Genomic DNA, 26,605 nt, shown 5'->3' with positions numbered 1-26,605 from the left:
GAGAAACAAAACGCACTAAAATGAAACAAATTAACAAACCACAAAAGGGCCATGCCAAAAAAAAAAAAAAAAAAATCACACGGTCACCTCTTCTGCCTGCAGGTAAAACTGCCGGCTCCAGCAATAAAGAGAAATGGGTATGCCGGTGTCGACGCATGGGAGTGATTTCCGTTTTTCCATTTAATGCCAGGTTTCAAAGGGGGAGGGATACACCTGTCATTCGGTTTAAAACCCATCCGGGTGTCTTGCTGGGGCTCCGTGAGAGGGTCCCAGTGCCGCTTGCGGAAGCCAGTAGAGAACTCCGTTCACTCAGGTCTGCGTCACTTCTTTTTGAACACCTGGCGGCACACCTGGTCACCGCAGGTCAGCTCCTGCAACATAAGAGAGGGTGTGAGTGCCTAGCAAGCCAGGGCTCCTGCTGCCCAGCGCCCCGCCCTCGTGGTGTGTGTGGGGGAGCAGGGGCTAGGGTTGGGATGGAGAGCGTACGTCGTCATTTTGGGCAGAGTGCATCTCCCAGACCCCATCATCTGGCATGCCCTGTGGGTAGCGGTAATTTGATTTTGACACTTGAATTGAGCTCCGACAACTCTAAAAATGAAAAGATGTAAAGAAATGACCCTCTTGGGTGGGATTGCTCCGACTCCCGTGATTAAAGCAACATCGTCTAGTTTATAAAAGGTAGAGGAGTCATGAGGAAGGCGAGGGTCTAGTGTGGAGAAGCTTCTGGAAGGTAAGGGCCTGGGAAGAGACTGTCTGCTGAGAGGCGTCTCCTGAGGGCTTTCTGGGCTGGCAGCGCTGGCTGGCAAGGGCATAGGAGATGCAGCAGGTACTGCTTTTCATCCAGATAGAGAGAGCCACCTGCCGACCCTACAGGAGGAGGCAAAACGAGCCTGAGGAAGACCACCACGCTCCTCAGCTGACCGCCAATCTGTCGTCCTAGCCACAGGCACCAATGGGGATGGTACTACAATTAAAAAAATCCATCATCCTAACCAGAGCAGGTAGGGGAAAGCCAGTGAATGCGTTTCATAGATCATCAGCCGACGCTGCCTCTGAAAATAAAGATCTCGGGTGAAGCCAGGCTGGCTCTGAAGGGCACCATGGTGACCTGAATACCAACACCGCAGCCCGCCCCAGCCTGACTCCGCAGGTGAATGGATGGATGCACGGAGACCCCCTTCATTTAACAAATGAGGGGCTGAATGCATGGAGGAGCGAAACATTTTTCACTCTTTCAGTGTGGGGCCCATAAATTGCCTTATTGAAGAATGAAAAATCAAGCTGTCTAGACAGATAGAGTTTATTTAAGGATATCAGCCAGTGTTCCTGCTATTCTATTCCAGTACCAAATTAACCCAAAGTATTTTGGGGTCAGGCAGATATACCTCATGGTGAGAGGTCAATGCCTGGGGCCTTTCCTAGACCCAGCTGCCCCTCCCCGTCACGGCACCCCATCCCTCTCCGTCCCAGGCTCCCGTAATGAGGGACGGCATGGTCCTTTTCTCCTCCAGGGCATCTTAATTCCACGCTTACATTTCTCCCCAGCTGGTCTTTAACAGGTTCCCTGCATTTCTCCTTGGATCTTGGCTTCCCTAACTCAGCATTTTAAACTTTCTCTTTAATTGCAGTCGTTCACAGAAAACAGCCATATAGATTTCTTCCTGGAGTCCCCTGAGCCAAATGGGAACGGCTTCCTGACTGTATGACCATATACACTTGGTCGGAGCTCAGGGGACAAGCACAGAGCCATTTTTCTTCTGAGAGCACCTGGCCAGGTGGCCAGGGGGGCTTGTGGAAGAGCAGCATGGGCTCCCGGACTCACCAAGTACAGCTTGTCTCCCTCCACCCACTGCTTCCAGCCCCGGTTCTCCTTCTCTCCCTTCTGCACAGCCACGAGGGTGCTGCCTTCCCATGTGATCAGCGTCTGCAATGACAAGTCCGGGGAAATTAAAGGTGTGGTCTGGAGAGGCCAAGGAAGCCTACAGCTAAATCTGCGATTCCCGACCGCCTGGCTCCTGCTCGCCACGGGGCCAAAGCCCGGACTCTGGGATCCAAGATCCTTCCAATCATTTTCCACACATACCCTCCATTCCAGCTAAACCATATATCCAGGTTCACTCTGTTCTCATAAGGAGCACTAGCCTACCATCTTGTCATATGGGAAAGACGGCATTTCAAGTCAGTGGGGGATGAGATAATAAATTTGACTGTTAACAACATAAAATTTCAGAAAGGGGAAATACCTAAAAGTCAACACATTAAAAAAAAACAAACACCTGGGAAAATGAGTTGTAGCATAGCAGTAGAGGCCTGATTTCCTTATATAAAGGGTTCCTGGAAATCAATAAGAAAAAGACCACTAAACTAATAGTTCATGTCAACATAGGACATGAACCAACAGAGGGGAAAACACCTAGCAGTATGGTTGTCAAACACAAGAAAGCTATTCAACCTCACTCATGATAAGAGAAATACTAGTAAGACCACTGTCCAGGTATAATTGGTCATGAGGTTAAAGGTCAAAGACTTTGGTAATCCACTGAGTTGGAGAAGGTGTGAAAATCAGATACCCTCACACATGGCAGTCAGGGTTATGTATCATTTTAGGAACAATGATATATTATCTTTCAAAATATAAAACTGCATATACTTTTTGACCTAATAATTCTCCTTCTGGGGATTTTTCCTACAGGAGTGACACTGTGAGGATAGTCCACTGTAGGATGATATGAAGACAGGGAAGTTCCCTAATTAATCAGGGAGCTGCCTGGTAGCTGCGCGCCAGCCTGCTTATCTGGAATCAGGAGGGAGCATCTTCTCCTGGTCCTTGGTTTCCTCCAGGCAGTGATGTTGGCCTGTCAGTGTCCCAGGGGCAGCAGCAGAACTCAAGACGGACAACCAAGCTGAGCCTACCAGCAGGTTGGAGAAGCCACAGGCTTGCTGAAACCAAGAGCACCACACCCCTGTGCACATACTTATGAATTATGCAATCACCTTCTCTTCTCCACTTCCCTCCTAACACCCGCCTTGGTATAGTCTGCAGGATCCCCAGGTGGTCCTCCAGGGCATCTGCACCTAGACTAGGCTTGCTCGTGCACCTGCTGGGGTGATTATGTTCTCCACCTAGGGAAGGGCTGCGTACCTGTGTTGTCCTTTGTCCTTCCTCAGGAATGACCCTAATGCTAGCTGGGTTTTTTCCAAGTATGTACAAGCCATCGAACGCCTCTCTGTACACTATTATGTAAAGGACCAGATGTTTGCTTTCCTTTATATCTTGTAAACCCAGTTGGTGATAAACTGACCTATGGGTTTTGTTCTTTTCTCCACCATCCTGTGCATTTGAGTCTGTTTTTTTTTTTTTTTTGGTACAAATCTGTTTTCTACACACTGTTAAATCTACCTATTTCTAAAATAATAGTTGACCTTGACCATGTTATATGCTTTATGTACAATTTTATTCCTCCTAGTTTCACTCCCCAATGCGTTGAAGCGTTGTTTGTTACAGCAAAGGATTGGAAGCTTCATAAATCCTGTCAGTGGGTGGCTGGTTAAATATGGTGTGCTTCTTCTCTGTTCTGTAGTCATTGAGAGGGTACAGCCACAGTGCATTATTTCCGTTTAAAAGAGCAAGGTGCAGAGCCACGCGCGTACCACAAGGGAGTTCATGGGGAGTGCGTAAGCATGCATGCTTTCTGCAGGGAGACATCCTTAGTAGTGATTTTCCCTGAGGATGGACTGAACCAGGGAGTTAGGGTAGGAAGAAAATTTAATGTTTTGCATGTATAATATTCAGAAAGAGAAGGGACATATGTTTCCTCTAATATGCCCAAACTAGGGAGCCTTGGGGATACCAGAGGGACTCCAGACAATGGAGGGGAAACCTCAGCAAAGCTAGAATGGAAGGAGAGGAGAGGAAGAAGGCTGAGGTTGATTAATGAAGGAGCTATATCCGAATATGTGTAAAAGTATGAATATAGCATGGTCAGCCTGGACACTCATTGTTGGGAGGGGAAGGGGAATGGGGGGGGGAGGGAGAGGGCACCAAGCACAGTCTGAATGTATGCCATTTTCAATATATTCCACATATAAATAAAATTTTAAAAAATTAAAAAAGTCCCTCCAAAGTAATTTAGACATAAAACTAGACATATTTTCTACAGGAAGAATAAACATGCCCCTTCTTCTGAGCCATCCTAAGCCTCCCGTCTTTAAAGTCTTAGAGAGTTCAAGTTGCAGGTGGCTCTCCTCACTCTTCAGGAAGGAGAGAAAAGTCTGAAATACCCATTTGCTGTTGTCCATCATTGGCCTTGGACTCTTGAGTTTCTTGCCAAATAGATGAGAGAGGACTCTAGTCTTTCATACAGGGTGAGGCTGTTTTTTCTATTCTCCCTACTCCCATATTGCCTTACAGCTGATCGACCCATGTTGGTAGAACTCATGTCTGTTTTTCTCCATAGGCAATGAGCTCCATGAAAGAAGAGACTACATCGCTGTTCATTTCTGCAGCGCCGGACTCAGCACAGTGGCCAGCATTGTTGAATAAATCTGTGATGGAGTAAATTGGTTGAAGAGACCCTTGGGGGCAAATCCACCTGCTTCTTTAACTTAGAGGAGGTCTCCAGAGCACACACATGCCCAGCAAGATGAACACTATTGATATACCCGATGTCCCTCTTTTTGACTGTCTTCCCCAGTAGGCTAGAGACCCCCGAGGGCAGGAAAAGGGGCTTTGATTCACCATTTTTATCTCTAGCCCCTGACAGAGGCCTGACATGTAGTAGGGGCTTAGTGAATCTTGCAAAAAGAAGAAAGGAGAAAAATGTTAGTGCAGGAGGGGCCTGTCCTAATATTTTATTTTAATAACTCATATTGGGCAGCGGGATTAAAAGTTATTCTGGCCCTAAAGTAAATTGGTTACCAATGAATCATGGCAATGCTTACAATATTATAGCCTAACTCCTACATAAAACAGATGATGAGAAGCAGAAAGAAGAGGGTGGCTAAAGTGGACTAAAATTCTCTAATTCAATTTGCTTTTAGTTGGTGTCCTTCATCCCAATGTCAGAGGAGGCTGTAAAAGCAAACTCACTTGCTTTAAAAGATCCTGAGGTTGCAGAGGAATGGAGTGAGGGCAGCCATTGCTTCTCAAGCAGGGGATGAAAAGAGGGAGGGAGGGAAGGAAAGAGAGAGATAGAGATAGAGATATATAGAGAGAGGGAGGGAGGGAGGGAGAGAGAGAAGAGAAAAGAGAGAAGAGAGAAGAGAGAGAGAGAAAGTGAGATCTCCAAGGACAGGCAGGTTTGCCCAGAATGATAGAAGGCAGCTGAGGCCTGCTGGAATTTTCCATCTCACAATGTCCAAAGTTAATATTAAAAACAGCCCCTTCTGGTAAATGAGATATAAGTAGTATATCAGTATGCAGTTTGTAGAAGCTGATAACTACGCTGTGGATATATAAGAGAATATCTTAATTCTTCATAAGTACCTACTGAATCATTTAGGGTGAATGCATCAGATTGTTCAGAAAACAATGTATATCCCAGGGAGAGAGACGTGCAAATGGCAAGGCAAACGGGGCGGGGTGCTAGCGACGGCTCACTCCTGGTAACGAGTAGCCAGGTGTTCCTTGTCATATTCTTGTAACTTTCCTGTAAATCCAAATCACTCTCCAATGAGTTCTTTAGGAAAGGAAAAGAAAGCTCTTTAAATTGAACACAGAAGGGTACTGTTAAGGAGCTCTGACGCGCACCAGTCCACCTGTGCTTGTGCAAACATTCCACCCACCATAGCAGGACCTGCCCTCCCCCAGCAGACCTGCCCGCCATGACCTGCTTCCCCCTTTCTGGGTGCCCCTGTCTCCCCAGCATCACCAAGGCCCTGTTGGCTCTAACCCTACTATACACTCCCTCTGTAGCCCTTACAACCCGCTCCAATTTCAACTCCTTATTGTAGTTAATCGAGATATAATCTCCCAGTCATAAAGAATTCACCCTCCTAGAATATACAATTCAATAGTTTCTTATAGGCACTATATTGTATAACTATCCCCAGTATTTAAACCTGGAATAATTTTTTTTTGGTGGTACTGGGGATGAAACCCTTCTACCTCCGGGCTACACTTCTAGACCTATTTTATATTTTATTTGGAAACAGGGTCTCTTAAGCCAGCGCGACTGGCTTCGAACCTGCACGATCCTCCTTTCTCCACCTCCCAAGCGTGGGGACTACAAGCTTGCACCATCATGCCTGGTATAAAATCCGGATTTTTTTTTTATCACCCTTCCAAAGAAAACTTGCACCTGTTAGCAGTCACTCCCCAGTCCCTCTGTTGGAGGTCACTGCTCAGTCCCTTTGTCCTCACTGTGACCATGTTCTGTCTCTGAATTCACCTTTGTTGGCTATTTCCATAAACCACACGATCGTTAGTTTTTTGTGCGTGACTTCTCTTACTCAGCGTGCTTTCCTAGCCCCTCCACATTGTAGCACCAGTCAGTATGCCTTTCTTCTCGTGACTGTGTGAGACTCCCTTGTATGGATATGTGACTCCTTTGTAGTTTATTTCTTTTAAGGCAGCTTCTGCATTTTTGAAAGGGGCTTTAAACCCTCTTAGAAACAAGTCAGAGTTGGGATGAAGGAACACACGTGGCCCACAGGAAGGAAGGCGGGGGTCGCCGTCTGCTCAGAAACGAATCCACCCAGGATGATTTTACTGCTTCTCCTCTGGCCTGAAGCGCTCCTGTTAGAACTCTCCCACCTCTTCTCCAGGGGTGGGGCACTTTTCAGAGGGTTCCTGGGAGGGATCAAAAGTTGTGAAGTGGAGCCCTGGAGAATATAAGCATGAGGAATACATGTACTTGCACACACATAGCTCATGTGTGTAACAGGCATGACACTGGAGATAAACGTCCCCATCCCTTGGAATCCCCCTCCAGCTGAATGGCTCCAGTCCAGTTATGGGAAGGAGATAGTGCTGTGATTCTCATGGGATGGACCCCTGTGACCTTAGCTCAGCAGTCTCGGGGTATGTGTGTGTATTTCTGTGTGTATATTTCTGTGTGTGTGTGTGTGTGTGTGTGTGTGTGTGTGTGCGCGCGCGCGCGCGCGTGTGCGCGCACGTGCATGTGCGTTAGCCATGCTTTCTGCTGCAGGGAAAGAGGAGACCAACCATGGAGAGTGAATGCGTTGATAGATATGGAACCCTTTAAGGGCCATGAAAGGCTGAAAGTACATCACTGGCTTCAGGAAGAGCCAGCTCTTCACAATCAAACGTGATAAAAGACAAGTCAGAGAGGACAGGCCTAATTCAAAGAGCCCATGCCCCAAACTTAAAATGGAAAACACAAATGATTTTGAACCCATTTGCTCGGGAATGCAGAGTGATGTCAAAATTCACAAATTTTCCTAGCAGTTCTGGCACCCGAGGAAGTGGCTTTTCAGCCATAGTTCAGAAGAGGCTTGTAGGTCCAGGTCTGTCATCCCCTCGGGGACAAGTGACATTCCAGGGCATATCCTCTCTTGTTCAGGACTGCTCTGATAGAAGGTTTTCCAAAATGCTTTCTGCCCCTGCCTTTCTTTAGCAAGAAGCACTAAATATAATTTGACTTGATGCCTGAGATCATCAGTGCTGCAGGACAATGCGATGAGATGTGTCCTCTCTCCTGGCTTTAGGCTCGTCACCAGGGAGCAACAGCTTCTCCTCCCACCCCAGATTAGGTCCCTTGCTTTGAAAAGAGCTCTTGGAAGCCCAGGGCGGCAGCCTGCCTCTGGAAATCGGGGTCTCATGGTGGAAGGGAAGGGAAAAGAGGAGGGTCCTGCATCGCTGGCTGTGGCATCCCGAGATGCTGGTTCTTTCTTTGCTCAGCGCGGGAGCCACCGCGGCGCCTCAGTTAGCACTGAGGGAAAGGATGTTATGTATCTCTGAATTCCTGCTTGGATGAACTGCATGGTCATAGACCATGAACAGTCAAAGGTACAGGATGTAGGACAAACCAGTAACCCTTCCAACCACATAGATGATGGAGTGCCCAGGCTTCTTTACGGTGCTAATGCCGGGGTAGGGACTCCCTAAATATGACAGAGACTGGATTTCTTCCTCTTCCTCTTTGGAGGGGACTGACCAGGTGTAATTTGATTTGGAAAACTAGAGGCAGGCACACAGAGTGTATGTGTGAGCATCCTGAGGACGAGCTGCTGGGCAGTGACGCTGGGGGACTGCTGTTGGCCCTGCCTCCCACCCACCTCTCCCTGCAGCTTAGTGGCCTCTGGCTCTTTTTTTTTTTACAAACAGCTCCTAGCTCTTGGGCTTTGAAATACGTCTCCCACTCTGCTCAGCTCTGCTTTCTGCTTGTCCCCAGAGCCCCGCCTATCCAAATACAGCAGTCTCCCCTCACTTATGGCAGGAAGGTCCAAGATCCCCAGTGGATGCCTGAATCTCAGATAGTACTGATCACAGTGTACGCTGTGATCCCGTATATGTGCGATCAGTACTATGCTATGTGACCAATGTGACTACCAACCGACTAGCAGGCAAATACTAACGCAGTGTAGATACACTGGGCAGAGAAATGGCTCACACGGCACTGGCCTTGTGAGATAGCATTCTGTTACTCAGAATGCCTTGCACTTTAGAACATACGAAGCATATTGTCCTACAGTTTCCCATGTACTATTTTTGGACTGTAATTGATGGCAGGTAATTAAAACCATGAAAACTGAAACCTCCAGTAAGGAAAGACCACTGTGGTTCCTATAGCTGGAAGTTTGACCTTCTGATGCAGCACGAAGGATTATTATTATCTCCTCCTCCTCCTCCTCCTCCTCCTCCTCCTTCTCATCCTCTTCCTCCTCCTTCTTGTCCTCCTCGTCCTTGTCCTCCTCCTCCTCCTCCTCCTCTTCTTCTTCTTCTTCCTCTTCCTCTTCCTCTTCCTCTTCTTCTTCCTTCTCCTCCTCTCCCCCCTCCTCCTCTCCCTCCTCCTCCTCCTCCCACCTCCTCCTTTTGTTTTTGTGGTGGTATTGATGATTGAACCCAGGGACACTCTACTTCTGAACTATACCCCCAGCCTATTTTATTTTTTATTTGGAAACAGGGTCTCACCAAGTTGCAAAGGGCCTTGCTAAGTTACTTAGGCTGGCCTCAAACCTGAGATCCTCCTGTATCAGCCTTCCGAGAACTAGGATTCCAGGTGTGTGCCATCATGCCTGGCTCCTATTCAGTTTTTCGATAATTGCTCTTTGCCAGCATCAGGAAGTCCATCCTGGTCCTCCTTTCCTGATCCTCCTCAGATAATCATTCATTCATTCATTTATTCATTCATTCATTTTTATTGTGAACCCAAAAGATTGTGCTAGTGAAAACTCTTAGCCTACACATACCTTCACGTGCCGGCTGTCCAGACCCTTTGTGTGCTCATCAAACTCCACTCCAACAGTGAAATCCAGATCATAGTTGCGGAATGTGCTGTTGGTTTTCGTCTTGAAGCTGTCGCCGTTCTGCTCGATGATCTTTGTCTGAGTCAGACGCACTGCGATCTTGCGGGTGGCAAAATCAATATCTGTTGGCAAAGGGAGTCGTGGAGGTTATGATGTGTTCAGCCAGGCTCATTCATTTATTTAACAAGGCCAGACCCTCAGGACCAGAGATATGGATGAGGGACAGGCCACATTTCTTGGCTTAAGTGGGAAACAAGAGTTGTCTTACACCTGCCCAGGCTGGACACCTCCGCCAACTGCCAGGAAACTGAGGGGTTTCTTAGCATGTTCTCAGGGGCCCGGTAGGAGGCAGAGGACCTGTTTGCAGGCATGGGCATGCATGCATGTGTACACACACACACACACACACACACACACACACACACACACCACATATCTTCTATCTTCTCTCTGACATATTGGGTTTTTTCCTAAGAGGGAATTGTAAAGATTTTATGACTTAACAGAAAAAATACTTTGAAAATCACCAGTCTTGGATGATGGAGGAAGATGAAACTTTTGTAAATGTCCACAGCAGGGAGGGTGGGTTACAAACTTCCATTGTTAAAGTCCATCAGGGGCTTTCCAAGTTGGGCGGTTCTGCCTCAGCTGCAGCCCCTAGTAGAGGTTCAGGTATTCTAGACAATACGCACTAGCTCAGAAGTTTTCTTTTGCTGTTTTAAAGGGAAAGCTTAATGAAAAGCTTGGAACAAATCAAGACAGAAAAGTACAAGGGCTCCCATATACGAATGGCCCCAACTCAACAATCCTCACGGGCTCGCCACATTTACTTCAGCTATACTATTTTTGCAGTACTGGGGATTAAACTTGGGGCCTGTGCGTGATAAGTAAACAGCTCTATCACTGGGCCACATTCCTAGCCCTGTTCTTATTTTATATTGAGATATGGTCTCCCTAAGTTGCCAGGCCTGGCCTTGAACTTGCAATTTTCCTGCCTCAGCCTCACAAACAGATGAATTACAGACATATGCTACCATGCCTAGCTGGTTGCTTTCATATTTTAAAGAACATTCTATTCATTTCTTCAGTACACAATTTCCTTGCGGGATGAACCCAGGGGCATTCTACCGCCAAGCTATAACCTCAGCCCTATTTTACTTCTTATTTGGAAACTGGGTCTAAATAAATTGCTGAGAGTCTCACTAAATTGCTCAGACTGGCCTTGAACCTGCGATCCTTCTGTTCCCAAGTACTGGGATTACAGGTGTGCTTCCTCATGCCCAGCTCTTCCTATTCATTTCTTAGCAAGGTGGAGAGGGAGCATGGCCTTGCACAGGAATAGTTAATTTCCTAAGCTCTGCATGGTATAAGAAGAAATTCATATTTGAGCCCCGTGGCCTGTGAATTCTCCAGATATTTTTGGATGTCAGTTTAAATCTTTATTTTTTCCCCCAGAAAAATCCACTTACAAGGTTTCCCAAAACACAGAGATCGATTCTGTTATAACTCAAGGAGAATAATGGCTCCAAGTGTTGGAACAGTCCAATTATGCTAAGCGTAGATTAACCAGACTCAGAAAGTCAAGTGTCGTATGTTACCTCCCATGTGTATGGAAGCTAGAGAGAAAGAAAAAGGAAAAAGAAAAAGAAAAGAAAAGAAAAGAAAAGAAAAGGGAACTCACAAGAATAGGAGAATCCAGTAGACCAGAGGGAAAGGGATCAGGAAGAAAGGAGGGGAGGCAGAGGGGGTTGTGGGGGAGCGGATAGAGCAAATTATGCATTGTGCAGTATGACTATCTCACAGCAAATCCTCTTTTTTTATGTATAATGACAAGACACCAAGAAAAAAAAGAGAACAGTTTCAAATATCTTGAGTGCTGTTCTCTGAGAATTCCAGCTCCCTCTTTCTGGTAAGGAGTGACTGAATTTCAGATTGTACTCTCCAGAATGGGATAAACGCTGCCCTATGCTCATGAGAGAGGTCGACAGATATCACGAGTTTGGGGCGCTACTGTCAATGTGGGGACTTAACACCTCTGCTGCCCCTTCCCTCCCGCCGTAGCCAAGCATCATGTCTGTCTCCTCTGCCCCTCTAATTCCTTTCTTGCCCATCTTCTTTTGGACTCCTCTGGTCACTCTTACCTCTCTTCTCCCAAAGTATCAAGGCAAAGAACATTCTTGTCACTCCAACCTCACTTGGGGTCGGTAGTTTGACACAGCTCACAGCTCACAACAGAATCACATCTACATGGAGGGGGACCCTGGTTCGTCTTTTGGACCCTAAATGGTATGAAATCAGATTTGACCCTAAGTCAATAATTTTAAGTAACATTAGCTAGCCTGGGAAGTAAGAAAATTGCCTACCTATAACTTAAGTTGAAAGAGAAATAGATTGAAGTTGACATGAGGTAGTTACCTGTCATTCCCTACTATTTAGGGAGTACTTATCATGCCTAAGAATTCACCAATGAGTCCAAACCCAGCCACCATCAAGGATCACCTGCAAAGATGTAAAAACGGAAGATTTCTGGCTCCTATCCCAGGCCCGGAATCCCTAGTGGTAGAGAGTCCAGTGATTTAAGATCTTGGACTTCCTCAGGGGAGGCTGTTTGCAGAAACACCTCCATGGTTTAAAAAAATTGAAAGTCGCCGGGCATGGTGGCGCACGCGTGTAATCCCCGCACTTGGGAGGCGGAGACAGGAGGATCTCGCAAGTTCGAAGCCAGCCGCACTGGCTTAAGAGACCCTGTTTCCACGTAAAAAAAAAGTGTAAAATAGGTCTGGGAGTGTAGCCCGGAAGTAGAAGGGCTTCCAGGAACCTCCAGTACACACACACACACACACACACACACACACACACGATGGAAAGCCACTGTTTAAGCATGTACCATGTTAAGGTCGGGAGAGGCAAGGACTTATCCAAACATACAGCGCAATCTCAGGAGCTGGTGACTGGGGCAATTACGACACTCTCTGGAACCTGCCAGGAATATTGTCCCAGAGTAGGGCCTCCCTTGGGAAATCTCACTCACTGCATTTCCGAAACAAACTCACAAGTGTTATCTTTATTTTGCCAGTGAGGAAACTGGCTCAGAGAATTTGTGTCTCTTGTTCCCGGTTTTCCAATGAGGGGGCAGGGTGGTTGAACCCGGGACAGTCGGCCTCTGGAGCCATCTGGAGCTACACAAACTCTAGAAGGTACCAGTGAAACCACTTCCCAAGATACAAGTAACTCTGATTTCTCGTGAAAGTTCTCCCGGAGGTGCGGGGACATTTGGATTCAGCTGGCTGGGCCTTCCTTCTTTGAGGCCATTTGTTTTTCAGACTCTTGTATACTGTTCGCTCCCCACCAAAAAGCAATTGTTTTTTAGGCCCCGGGTGCTATAATAAGTCAGAGCTGGAGTAGTCACACTCCACTCCCAAACATTGTCTGACAGCTCGTTTAGCTGCGGCTCCACGGTGTATGGAATTGTGCGAGAGTACATCGGAGCCCGTGAGCTCAGACCATGGGACACAGGGTGAGATCAGTGTCCTTCCTGGTGTCCTTGGGCTGTGAGCACATCTATGCTTCTCGGCCAGCACGCGCAGAGCCCAGGGCTCCCCGTGTGTACACCGCAGGGCTCAGTTCCATGGGAAGTTTTAATAGTCAAATACATGGGCTCTCGACTGGCTGATTTGGGGAAGTGAGGAGTTAAAAACAAAAGGAGTTGGTGTGTGCACTGAGGGACACTATGGGGCCTTTGATACAGGGAAAATGCTTTCTAACTCCAAGAGAAGGGAGCGGGTGCAGGTTCCCACAGTCTTATGTGGCCATAGAGCCCCTCAGTGGCCACACATCTTGCCTGCTGAGCACTCCTCACAACACGATATGGAAGGCTGGCAAGACCCTTCCTGAGGCATTTATCTCGGCCACGTTGGCACTGAAATCATGGAGATGTCTTCTGTTCAATTTTTCTCCCTTCCAGTCCACTTACTACTGGCCTGTGTAGACAGTACAAAGCGATCAAGCATTTCTTATCCTTTTTTGTGATACTGCGGATTGAACACCGAGGGGCCTTTCTACCTCTGAGCTATATACCTCTAGCCCTATTTTTTTTTTTTTTTGAAGCAGGGTCTCACTAAGTTGTTGTGGCTAGCCTCCAACCTGCAATCCTCCTCCTGTCTCAACTTCCTAAGTACTGGGATTACAGGCATGTGCCACCAGGCCCAGCCCAAGTGATCAAACATTTCTGACTTAAAATGAATCTCCAAGCGGGGCATGGTGGCGCACGCTTGCAATCCCAGCATTTGGGAGGCTGAGACAGGAGGATCATGGTTTGCAGGCAGCTTCAGCTACTTAGTGAGGCCCTCTGCAACTTAGTGAGACCCAGTTTCAAAATAAAGAATAAAAAATAGAGCAGGGGTATAGCTTGGAGGTCGAATGCCACTGGGTTCCATCCCCAGACCCGCAAAAAAAAAAAAAAAAAAAAAAAAAGAATCATCCATTTGGGTGTGGTGGCGCATGCTTGCAATCCCAGCATTTGGGAGGCTGAGACAGGAGGATCGTGGTTTGCTGCCAGTCTCAGCTACTTAGTGAGGCCCTTTGCAACTCAGTGAGAACCTGTTTGAAAATAAAAAATAAAAAAATAGGGCTGGGGTAAAATAGGCTCTGAAGTAAAATGCACCTGGGTTCCATCACCAGTACCACCAAAAAATAAAAATAATAAAAATAAATAAAACTAAACTAAAATGAATCCTCCTTTAAAATTGCTTAAAGTCACTGAGGACCATCCTCCACATTCTAGTTAGTGTAAATATGTCCTGTGGGAGGGGAGCTAGCAAGAGGCTAATATGTCACATCCGCCTCCTATTTCTATCCTCCCCCACAGACAGTCTAGCAAGTCAGGTGATGGCTCTGGGTTTAATTTTAGTCACATGGCTGGGCACGTATGCTTAGATCCCAAAGCAGCAGAGAGCAGTAGCCATGGTGGAAGTTCTACTAACCGCATCAGGTGGTTTTGAGGGTTAAAGTTGGCGGTGTTTGTAAAGAGCTTGGCCCAGTGGCTGGCGCTCCTGGCGATGGCTCCACAAAGAGTGGCTGCCACCATAAGAATCGTGGTCGGTGAGTCTGTGATCTCCCAGGTGAGCGTCCTCAGAACCCTCCAGACGCTTCTCAAATGTTCATTCCCTGAATCCTCGCCACTCTGCTCCCAGCTCTCCCATCTCATGAGGACCAGCCAGCCTTGCCTCCCACAGCCTGCCTGGCCCTTCTTACCTGTTCCTCATGGGCTATGCAGCCTGCACAGTTTTACCTCCTGAGAACACTTACCCAGATTTTTTGGGTTTCACTATTCTGTTCACTCTAGTCCCACCCTTGTGGGAACTAAGACAGTGCTGTCCCTTTGCTCTGTGTAGGTCCTCAAGAGCTATCATGGGAGCTGGGTGTGGTGATGCACACTTGTAATCCCAGCATTCAGGAGGCTGAGATAGGAGGATCGTGGTTCACGGACAGCCTCAGCTACTACTTAGTGAGGCCCTTTTCAACCCAGTGAGACCCTGTTTCAAAATAAAAAATAAAAAATAGGGCTGGGGGTGTAGCTTGGAGGTAGTTTGCCCCTGGGTTTCATCTCCAGTACTGCAAAAACAAACAAACAAACAATCCAAAACAAACCTATCATGGACTGATTAACAGAGGCAGCATGGTCCAGGACCCTGGTTCTCAAAGCTCCTTTGGTAAGTGTTACAAGGGCAGCTTCCTAGGACCCACTCATGTCTGAGCTTTTGAGGAGCAGCTCTGCAGCTTGGGCCCTGCTTCTTCTCCCGTCTTCCTAAGAGATTCTGTACTTGCCAGAGTTGAGAACCACTGGTATAAAAGAGCCCTGGCAGATTCGACCTTGAGTCCGCAGCCAGGTGACCTTAGCCAAGTTCCCTCTCAGAGGCCCAGTTTTCTCATAGTAAACCGAGGAAGAGGATGTTGGCCAAGGAGCTCCTCCACCCTCAGCCTTGTGTATTTGGGTTAAACAGGGATGAGATCAGCACTCGGTCCAGAGGAGAAATTTCAGGTGATATTTATGCATTCCTACAGCCACCTGCCACTGGTATATGGCGGACGTAGCTACTGCCCCCATGCTGCTCTGCGCACAGCCTTCTGGGACCTTTCTCAGCCTGATCAGCTTCCTCCCCCCAGAGTGCGGTTGATGAGAGCAGCTCCTGATCCAGGCCTCTGTGCTGAAGTCCAAGCTGTGCTAAGGCAGCTGCTGAGCCAGAGTGAGGGAACAGGGAATGGAAACCAGAGGTTGTCTGTTAACCGGATGAAACAAAGTGAAGGCCCCCAGGCAAAACACGAAGAACGAATTGGAAATTACAGAGCAATTTAGAACCAAAGTGTTCCTTAGCAAACAAGCCTATTTTCACTCTCTAGATGTGCAAATTGAGGCCCAGAGACGGTAAATGGTGGGTTCAGAGTCACTGGGCTAAAATGGGGCTCCCAATAGCTCCCTGACACATCCAGTCTGCTTGTCATTCACAACTAAGGTTCCCTAATAAAAGATCATGGCTTGGCCCTGGTGGCCCGCGACAGCAGATTGTAGCTACAAATGCCTATTTCGGAGAGAACCGGTTTGTCCTGGAAACGCCATCCCTACTCCATCTTTCTGACCTGTGCCGGGGGAATCTTATTAGAAGGTCCATGCAAATAGAATCAAGCATCGCTTCTCCTCCAGATTGAAAAATGGCTCGGCCTCTCGGCCACCCTGTAGCATTTGCTCAGGCCGGTTAATCATGTTACCTCTGCTCCACCCTAGAGAAGGGAGCCAGATATCCTGCTGGTTGGGTTTGTTGTTGGGTAGCTCTAATCAAAAGGAATTAACTTTGGCTGTAGAACCCACATGCACATGTGTGGGACACTCTCTCTCTCTCTCTCTCTCTCTCTCTCTCTCACACACACACACACACACACACACACACACACACACATTACAAAAACACTTCCTCTTTGAACTTTGCAGAGAAAATTATTTTCCTGGTGTGGTATTTTTAACACCAGGGTTATCAAGCATGTTTTATCTGCTTTTCTGGCTTAAAGGTATCTGTGAGCCTGATTTATAGCCAGGTGAAATGAATTTCTATCTCCGAAGGAAAGGTCCAAAGGCAAGCTATTTCTGAATAATATATATATGGCTTATAGCAGCTGCAGAGAAAAAAAAACAACACCGAAGTGACTTTATTAAAGCGTGCTTTTCATAACTGCATTTTGAACAATACAGGCCATAAAAGTTGAAATATGAGCCTGCTACTCAACATTAAAATGCTTTTGTAATATGCTTGGGGAAAAAAAAGCTAAAGTTGCAGGCGCAAAGGGCAGGCACTCTTTATAAATTAAAAGAGCAGGCAGGCTCACGTAGTCATCATAGGAAATCTGAGAGCCATTCAAAGTGCAGCTTCTGTGGGCTTTGAACCCAGGCGCTTTAATTCTCAAATCATCGGCCCTCTCAGGCAATTTCGAGAAACGGAGTGGAAGGGCAATTTTTTTCCTTTTTTCCATACCATTTCCTCCTCCAGAGAACACATTTAGAGAGGAATTAGGATGGCCTCCCGCCTGCGTCCTCCTTTCTCTCCCTCCTGGACGGCAGAGGCAGGCTGTAGACCCTGGTACAATACCTCTCCTCCCATCCAGAGTCTAGTGCTCACCATTGCCAGGGGGTCAGGGTGGAGACACCAACACATTCAAGGGAGCCATAGGGAGGGACTGTGTTAGCCGTTGTCACCTGGATTTTACCATCTCTCAGCTCTTTCCATTTGAAAGTCCATTCAGGAGCTGGGCATGGTGGCACACCCCTGGAATTCTAGTTCTTGGTGGCTGAGCCAGGAGAATCACAGGCCTGAGATCAGCCTCAGCAACTTAGTGAGACCCTGTTTCTAATAATAATAATAATAATAATAATAATAATAATAATAATAATAATAATGATAATAATGAGCTGGGAGTGTAACTTGGAGGTAGAATGCTCCAGGATTCAATCCTCAATACAAACAAACAAAAGAAAAAGGAAAAGAAGAAAGTTCAGCCACAGGGTCCGAGGCAAGGTACTGTGGTTCAAATAAAGCCTTTGACGTGGTCTTTGTCAGTCTTTGTTGGCTTGTCAGCATGAGTGGGAATTTAGATTTTGTAAAATAAATTCACCCTCGGGTCCTCAGATGTTCATTAACTCGTGCATTCATTTTACCCAGGGGCTCGGATGGACCCTCTTGTGATATTTTTGAGGTCTTGCTCTTCTTCTCCGGAGGCTCCATCTAAAGAAGAAAGCCTGGAGCTTGTCCTCCCTTAGCCATGTGCTTAGACCCCGACTAGGAGAGTGCTTCAGAAACAGCTTGGGTGTTAGAAGAGAGAGACTGGGCTCCTGTCTGGCCCCTACCATTTCCCAGCCACACGTGGCCCCAGGCGAGTATCTCCACCTCTGTGGACTTCATCTTCCTCATCCCATAAAATGGAAAGCATTCCTTCTGTCTGCATCCCGGACCGCAGCCTGAGCTCTAAATCTTATCCCAACACGTCACTTCTCAGACTCTACTTGATGTACAGTGAGCATCTGAAACCAAAGTCTGCAAACTGGAATTCTTAACGCATTCCGCCTAGCCTGTGACCACCCACCCAAACCCTCTCCTTCCTCCTCTCTTCCCCATTTCAGACAATGGGATCACCGTCTTCCCAGTTAGACGGGTCTCTACCTCAGAGTCAGTTTTTCTCCTCCATTTCCTCTCACTTTGAATTCATCTGCAAGCTCCCTCAGTGTTACCTCCAAAATATGTGCTGGGCCTGTCTTCTCTTCTCTTCACCAATCCCACAGGCACCGCCCTCGCCCAAGCCATTGCCATTTTCTGCCTGGAGGACACAGGGGTCTCCTAGTGGGCCTCTCTGCTCCCTGTCTCAACCTCCTATGATTCACTGTCTGCACTGCAGCCTTAGTGAGCCTTAAGGAATGTAAAGAGGCAGCCAGGCACGGTAGCACATACCTGTAATCCCAATATTTGGGGGGCTGAGACAGGAGGATCACAGGTTTGAGGCCAACCTCAGCAACTCAGAGAGAAGCCCAGTAGTTTAGTGAGACCCTACTTAAAAAAAAAGTATCTGGGGGCATGGCTCAGAGGTAGAATACTCCTGGGTTCAAAAAACAAAGAGGAACAGTACCATCCTCCCATCACAGGGTTGCTTGGTTTGACGTTATGTACCTCTCCATCCTTATCCTTTTCTTCCTCTTCCTTCATTCTCTGCATTCCCAACACCCTCAGCATCCCATGAGTTTGTCTTCCCGGCATGTCCACAGCCTTTGCGCTTGTTCCCTGGAATAGCACTGCTCACCTTAGGGCCTTGGTTCCACTGTCACCTCCTCAGATGGCCTTCCATGTCCACCCACCGCTCTCTATCCCACTGATCACACCTAAAATCCCCTTAAGTCTGTGCGTGCTCTCTGTCTCCCCTACTAGCAGTACACGCCATGAGGGCAGAGGACTCGTCTCATTCACCACTCTGTCATCAACGCCCAGAGCACTTCCTGAGAGTTTTAGGCACCTGATGCATTTGTTAAAAACAGAAACTCAAACAAAGTAATGATTTTACTCCAGTTAGCATGGAAACCATCAAGAATACAAATGATAATAAATGTTAATAAGGATGTGGGGAAATAGGAACTCATGCACTGTTGGTTGGTTGTAAATTAGTACGGCGGCTATGAAGGTTGGTATGAAGGTTCCTCAAAAGACTAGGAATGGAACCACCAGATGACCCAGCTGTAACACGCCTCAGTATCTTTCCAAAAGAATTAAAATTAGAATACTATAGTGACTCATATATGTTCATGTTTATAGCAGGACAATTCACAAGAGCCAAAGGATGGAACCAAGCCGGGCATCCACCGACAGATGAATAGATAAAGAAAATGGATTCTGCTCAGCCATGAAGGAGAACGAAATTATGTCATTTGCAGAAAAATGAATAGAACTCAAGGATGTTATGGTAAATGGGATCAGCCAGTCTCAGGAAGTGAGGGGTCATATGCTTTTTGCCTTCTGTGGAAGCGAGAGAAAAAAAAAAAGGAAACAAATAAATGAGAAATGTGAAGGTTAATCAGTAGAATAGTGGAAGAGGGTTGGGAGAGAGAGGGAGAAGCAGAAAAAGGAGGACAGAGGAGAGAAATAGTTCAAATAATACTATGACAATATATAAAGATATCACTACCAATTTCACTAACATGTATAGCAGAGGGGGAGAAGGAAATCGGGTAGGATATAGAAGAAAACTCGCCAAGTGCTGTGTGCATGTGTGTCTGTATCACATGGAACCTCACTATGATATATAATTGCAGTGGACTAATAAAAGCATATAAAAAGGGAGTAATGAATACAAATCTCATCATACAAGCACATGCGCATCACTGCATGAAGGTGTGTGTTTGTGCTCACTGCTGATGCTAGACTCCCAAACAACCAGGGGCTGGGGTGTGGCTCAGTGACAGAGCACTTGCCTAGTAAGTATGAGGTCCTGGGTTCGATTCTCAGCAGCAACAGCAGTAGCAGCAGCACTAGTACCACCCTCACAACAAAACCAATCAGGATGGGATGTGCACATTATGATGTTCCTCAGTCTCTAATGCTATCACTTTCTTTGTGGAGCTTTCCAGAGACCCACTACAACTGTTTGCAGCTCTTTTGAGTCAGTACACATTACTTTCAGTGAAAAAAATATGGTCTTCATAGAAGATGGTTTTCACATTTTTGTGGATTAAGAGAATAATGGGGTTTTCCCCAATAGCTAATAGATGCAATAAAAGATGATCTAACTTTAACAATATCTAAGCAGTTTTAGAGACACTTCTCCTAATAGATGTCACTATCTTTGCTCATTAAGGTTCCATTTTATTATTATTTATTATTCATTTCATATGATTATTTTGAGTGTGTGGTACTGAGGGTGGAATCCAGAGGCTTTCTACCTCCGGGCTATACTCCCAGACCTATTTTATACTTTATTTGGAAACAGGGTCTCACTAAGTTGCTGAGAGCCTCACTAAGTAGCTGAGGCTGGCTTCGAACCTGTGCGATCCTCCTGTCTCAGCCTCCCAAGCGCTGGGATTACAAGTGTGCGCCACCATGTCCGGCTTATTATTTCATTTTGAAACCTGCTCTCATTAAATTGTGGAGGGCCTCACAAGGTTGCTGAGGCTGGCTGTGAACCTGTGATCCTCCTGTCTCGGCTTTCCAAGTCCTGGGATTACTACACCCGGTTCTACACCTTGTTCTTCCAATGTGTCTTTCCCATCCCCTCATCTGATCTGAAATAGGGCTTCAGGACAAATTCCTTGGGTTGAAAGAATTCACCAGCTACTTTCTTCAGTGTCAGGGAAGAGTCTAGAGATTTAAGAAACCAGTGGCCAAGGAGACAGGAAAAGGGGTGCCATTTTCTGACCCTTGGCCCTTGCTCTTTGAACTCTTAATTACTTTGACCATTTATGGCAAGCCCAAAGGTTGCCATGATGTGTCATTGTGCTGAGGCTGGTAGCTGAGCCCCGTGGGGAGGCTAGGGTGTGCGGTGAGTCATGGAGCCAGCGGCAAAGCCGGGCTGCTGCCCAAACCCACACCATAATAGAGTTTTTCCGCCTTGCTGAGCCAACAGCCAGTCCTCATAAAAAGCCAGCTCCCTGGCACTGGGGGTTAAAGCCTAAGAAAGCAACACTTCTTGGGCACGAAATGGTGCCATTCTTGGTGGTATTTACACACCTAGGCATTTGCAAAGATCTCCTCAATACATGCTCTTTCCAAATGCCAAGTGCCTCAGTGCTCAAAAGGGCAAGGTAAGCAGCTTCACTGACATCTCAGGGTTGGGAAAGCTGCCCTGCCTGGCAGCCTGGTTGTGCAGGAAACACAGACACCAGCTAGGTTGCGATTATCACGTCAGATCGCGGAGGCGACCACACCTATCTGCTTTGGCTGAGCCTCTGGAGATATACCTTCAATCAATGCCAGTGTTGCCCTGCCCACATTCCCATGGGCGGGCGAGAGAAATCCGATGCCCCGTCTCCACGGTGGGAAGGTGTCTCTGGCCCAGGCATTTCTGCACAGGGCATTGTGAACTTGAGATGGGATTGGGTTCCTCGGGCTCTGAAGCACTGTCGGGGGACCAAACACAACCATAGGCTGTCCTTAGCTGCTGTTGTTGCTGCTGCTGCTGCTGCTACTACCACCACCACCACCACCACCACTACTACTACTACTATTACTACTACTACTACTATCTCTGGTATTAATCTCATTTGGCAAAGTGCCAGCTACCCCTCTATCCTGTAGAGACCCTGGGACTAAGAGGTGAAGCAGTCTGTTCATTAGAGGGAGGTCAGTATGATGGGATGTTAAATTAGAAGTTTAGACTGAAGCTTTAAGAGACAAAGTGATATTAAGGAGAATGAGAAAGGAGAGCCGAAAAGCTTATGTGATGGAGACATCCAAATACCACATCCATGCCTTGTGAGCCCCTTGGCCACAGCAGGGTGCATATAAAGGAGTCCAGAGGAAGGCTGTTTTCAGAGAGGATTTTTTGAGGAGTACCCTGCAGCATCGCTTCTCTCCAGAGGTTAAAAAGGGTGGTAGGGAAGCATGCCTCTCACCTTAAGCTTGAGTGAGGAGACAGGCTTCAGCAGCTCACCCTGCAGGGCCACTGATTAAACTGACACTAGATGTTCTACCTAAAGTCACCGTCCAACTTCTTATTTACGTAAGCAAAAACTGCAAAGTCACTTTCTGATGATATTCCATGAGTCCAACTTGTTACCCACACTGCTAAAACCTTGCAAATTCTGAATAGCACTTGTTAGCATACTTTTCCTTTGTTCAAAACCACAGCTACACCCAACATCGTCCAGAGAGACAACCAAGGCCCGTGCTATTATTCCTATCAGCCAGATGAGAAAATTGAGGTTCTAAAAGGTTAAAAATATCAGTTCAAGGTCACAGAGTGAGTCCTGGGCCCTGCCCCAGCAATGCTGACTGCTCTGGTTTGGCTTCTGCATCTGTACAAGATTGTTCAGAATTATAGTTCTGGACTCTGCTCCGAATCAATCAGAATTCCTTTTTCACTGAGCACACATGGTACCAAAAAGCACAGTGCAATGGGAGGGAGTCCTGAAATAGGATTTCTTTTTTTAAGATTTAAAGAAGTTTATTAAAAGGATAGAAATACAGAGGTTAGGTACAGCTCCATACCAGACTGGCATGGAGGGGTGACTCTAATGAATACACCCTGAAATAGGATTTCTGTTCTCCCCCTCCATGCATGTAGAAGTAGAATTCTAATAGACAGGAGGATAAGCAGGTTATTCAGTGCCAGACACATGTCTAACATATATGAAGGGAGCCCTAAGCTCTGTAACTTAGAAAACATATCAGTTCTCCTTGCTTATTTGCATGGTAGAAATGTGCTGCAAGCTAGAAGTTAATTGCACAGAAAACCCCATGGTTTACATCCTAAGAGAGACCTCTCACCATCGTACCCAAATTGTTGGGCCTCTCACTCCGCCCGCAGCCATTTTTCTCATGCTGCTTGTGTGGGAGTTTCCAGTGAAGTAATTCTGTATATAGAAAAGATGGTAAGAAGGTTGGTTTAGGGAAAGAAAGAAGACAGGCAGTCAAAACTCCCTGGCCAGATATTGGAGCCTGGAAACAGACCGGCAGCTGAGATCCCCTCTGTGGACCCACCTCTGCTTTCACTAGAGATGAACCAGGATATGAGTGTCCGCCAGCCCCTCAAGAGACCCACCCTGTGTGTCCTCAAGTCAGGACACACACTGATCAGCAGCCCATGGCCTGGAGCCCAGTTCAGAAGTCAGATAAGCCATGGGTGGTTTGAACCATGTGACAAAGGCCTCTGTCTCCTAGCCTTCTGTGGGCCTGGTTATCTCCAGGTAGAGAGACTTGCTAACCACTCCTTTTTCTTTTTCCTTCATTACAAGGCTGACTAGAGTCCATTAAAAGCCATTCGGGGTCATTTATGTATAATGCAATATCAGATACAAATGGTAATTGAAGAGATAGTGATTGTAGGGAAAGCAACCCAACATTTTAACACAAATGTGTGTGTGTGTGTGTGTGTGTGTGTGTGTGTGTGCATGCTTACTGTGTCTTCACAGTAATTCACAAACACTCATAGCCTTAGCACAATGCCAAGGATATTCTAAACACAATCTCACTTATTATTATTCCCAATCTGTAGATAAGGGCTCAGAGCTGCAGAGGATTTGCATGACTTGCCTTATTTTTTGCAGCGTAAGTAAAGAGTAGGATTTGCACACCAGTCTGTGATATGTCCAGAGGGCCAGAATGATGTCCCCCCTACATCCCCTTTCCTAGCCACCGTCCCCCTTACCCAGAGCCTTCATGTAGCCTTCAAAGTTGTCATTGCGCTCCATCTCCCAGGTTCCATTCTGGTCCTTCGTCATGGTGGCAGCCCCTGGTCTGCTGTGGGTGTGTGGTGAACGTGGTCGGAGCGTCGGCTGAGGGAGAGCGTGTTGAAATGAGGCGCTTTTATAGCTCAGTAGGCCAGGTTTAGGGCTCTGAAGATAAGAGACCCAAAGGTCGTAAGTACAACTCAGAGGAACTTTCCTTTCCTTTGCAAAGTCCAGTGGGCCCGTGAGCAACCCAGGCACAAAGTCCTGGTGTGGCCAGGCATGTGTGGCCAGTGACCGCCACCATATGCAGGATATTGGAGCAGAGCTAGTTTTTGGCTGGCAGGGCTCCCACAGAGCCCCTGACCCCAGACAGAATAGTCCATTGAGTTCCTGTGAGAAACAAACACCCAGTGTCTACCTTTCATGTACTGAAAGCCACCAGTAAGCCACTGAAAGCCTCTGACCTGGAGCCTGCTGGACACACAGCAAACAGTTCAGACAGGCTGGAGACACTAAAAACACGCAGCTTAGACTGGTGGGGCTCTAATTTTTGCTTATCAGAGCTCTGTGCATCAAGTTTAACCATCCTTGTTTAAAGATGAGGAAGGCTCAAGGTAGTTAACTCACATGTCCACCGATGACTTGTAAGTGATGGACTCAGGATTCAAACCCTGGCCCGTGTGGCTCCAAAGCCCTTCCCTCCATACTGAGCTAGGCCAGCTTGGGGAAGGAGACTGAATTCTCACTTGAGAGCCTGACTCTCCCTTGCTTCCCAGCAAGGTATTTGTGGCTTTCCATGGGGCAAGGTTCCGGGATACAGGCCTGCTCTAGAAACTGGAGCCCAGTGTGTGCAATCTGGGCCTGCAGGGACCCAGCTGGGAGGCATGGGGCAGTGGGACTCTAAGACCCCAGAAGCAAAGCAGGGATGGTCTGAACACAGGTGGGGGTGCCGCTAGCATTTGAACAAGAATCTTTGGTTCAGTCTTGTTCTCCAAGTTGGCTGTCCAGTGGGTCAGAAAATGAGATGCTTTATGGCTCTGAGAAGTTGGGGTTTCAGAAAGACCCAATGCTCTGAAGAATGAAGTGTGGGCTGAGCTGGGCATGCCAGGAGTCTCCAAAGTGAGACCCAATTGTGAGGATATTCTGGAGCTTTAAGTGATGAGTCCTTAGGCCGTGAAATCTGATTAAATGGCTGTGACTGTGTGGTTTGAGGGATGTAAAACAGCGCATTTATCTTTCAGCAAATATACCGTGGTCAGGGAAGACACCAAATGAAAAATGGCCCAGCTGATGTCAGAAGGCTAAAGTGGGATAAAAGGATGGGGGTGGATAAGGGTTAACTATCACAAAGAAATGGAAAAAGCTTCAGGGCAGTAGGAATGGACAGAAAGGGTGCACTGGGAATTCATCCTCTGAGGTCCGGCTGGAAGCTGGTACAGGCTAAGTGCTCAGTGTTCAGCACTGAGACTGTAGGTCATCTCCTCAAGACTCAAATTGAAAGACTTTGCTTAGATTCTTCTCCCCCCAATAGAATACACCATAGGAATCCTCTGTAAGAGTGTAAAGAAAAGCTCGCCTGGAGGACTGGGGACAAGGGAGGGGTTGTTGATTGCAGTAAGCCAGGGACCTGGGCTTTAGGGTGCATAGAAAAAAAGATATTGGTCTTGGCATAAGGCAGGAAGTTGAAACCTATATGCCTACAGAAAGCCCAAACTTTGTGTGAACTAGTCAAAATACGCTCAGCGCTGACAAGAAAATTTATTTATTTATCTTGGAATCTACACAGGTTAAAAAAAAAAAGTTCTGCTCTGTTTGGAGTTTGAATTTATGCTTTAAGTCTAGTCAAAGGCTCTTTAAAATAAAGAGTCCTGAGCTTTTGATCTCTTTGGGCTATTGGTTCAAAGTAAATGTAAAAAGTTGTCTGGAAGGATACACCTTCAAATCAGGCCAATCAGAATTCTCTGTGATAAAGCCATGTTGATTAGAAGCTGATAATTGGAAAATTATAAAACACATATGAAACTAGTTTGCCAAGAGCAAACACTAGCAGAAACACACAGTTAAGTTAGATTTTCAAGAGCTTCAGATAATAAAATAATCAAGAACAGATTATAAACTGTGTTTAAAATGGTTGAATACTTTTTTTTTTTTTTTTTTTGGTGGTACTGGGGTTCCTGGAAGCCCTTCTACCTCCGGGCTACACTCCCAGACCTATTTTTACATTTTTATTTGGAAACAGGGTCTCCTAAGCCAGCGCGCGCGGCTGGCTTCGAACCTGCGCGATCCTCCTGTCTCTGCCTCCCAAGCGCGGGGATTACAAGCGTGCGCCACCACGCCCGGCATAAATGGTTGAATACTTTTAAAAAGCACTTACAAACTTAAGAAAGCAATAATGTTTAAGATATAGATTAAATAATGAGAGAATCATTCTAGAAATTAAAAATCTAGTTGTTAAATTTTTTTTAAAATGGCTGGGCATGGTGGCACACACCTGTAATCCTAGTATTTGGGAAGTTGAGACAAGAGGATCGTAGGTTTGAGACTTGTCTTAGCAAATTTGTGAGATCCTGTTTAAAAATAAAAACTTCTGGAGTATAGCTTGGAGATAGAATGCCCTTGCATTCAATCTCCAGTAACACACACACACACACACACACACACACACACACACAAACACACACACACACGATGGTCTAAAACCTGATTAAACATAGTTAAAGAGAGAATTCATGAAGTGAAAGAGTTGAGAAACTTGCTCAGAAGTAT

At 46.7% G+C, this 26,605-nt stretch overlaps 1 protein-coding gene across 1 annotated transcript; it reads right to left on the bottom strand.

Moving 5' to 3' along the window:
• Positions 1-320: 320 nt before the first annotated feature.
• RBP2 (retinol binding protein 2) lies at positions 321-23,890 on the bottom strand (the record flags this gene model as incomplete). The annotated part of the gene is made up of 4 exons (XM_080695928.1): positions 321-371; positions 1,823-1,924; positions 9,373-9,551; positions 23,818-23,890. 4 exons carry the CDS (start codon positions 23,888-23,890, stop codon positions 321-323), a joined length of 405 nt encoding a protein of 134 aa, XP_080552054.1.
• Between the last annotated feature and the right edge of the window lie 2,715 nt (positions 23,891-26,605).

Source organism: Muscardinus avellanarius (assembly GCF_963383645.1).
Source record: "Muscardinus avellanarius genome assembly, chromosome: 5".
NCBI lineage: Eukaryota > Metazoa > Chordata > Mammalia > Rodentia > Gliridae > Muscardinus > Muscardinus avellanarius.
Note: the sequence above shows the minus strand (reverse complement) of the source record. Positions and strands in the feature narration are given on the sequence as shown.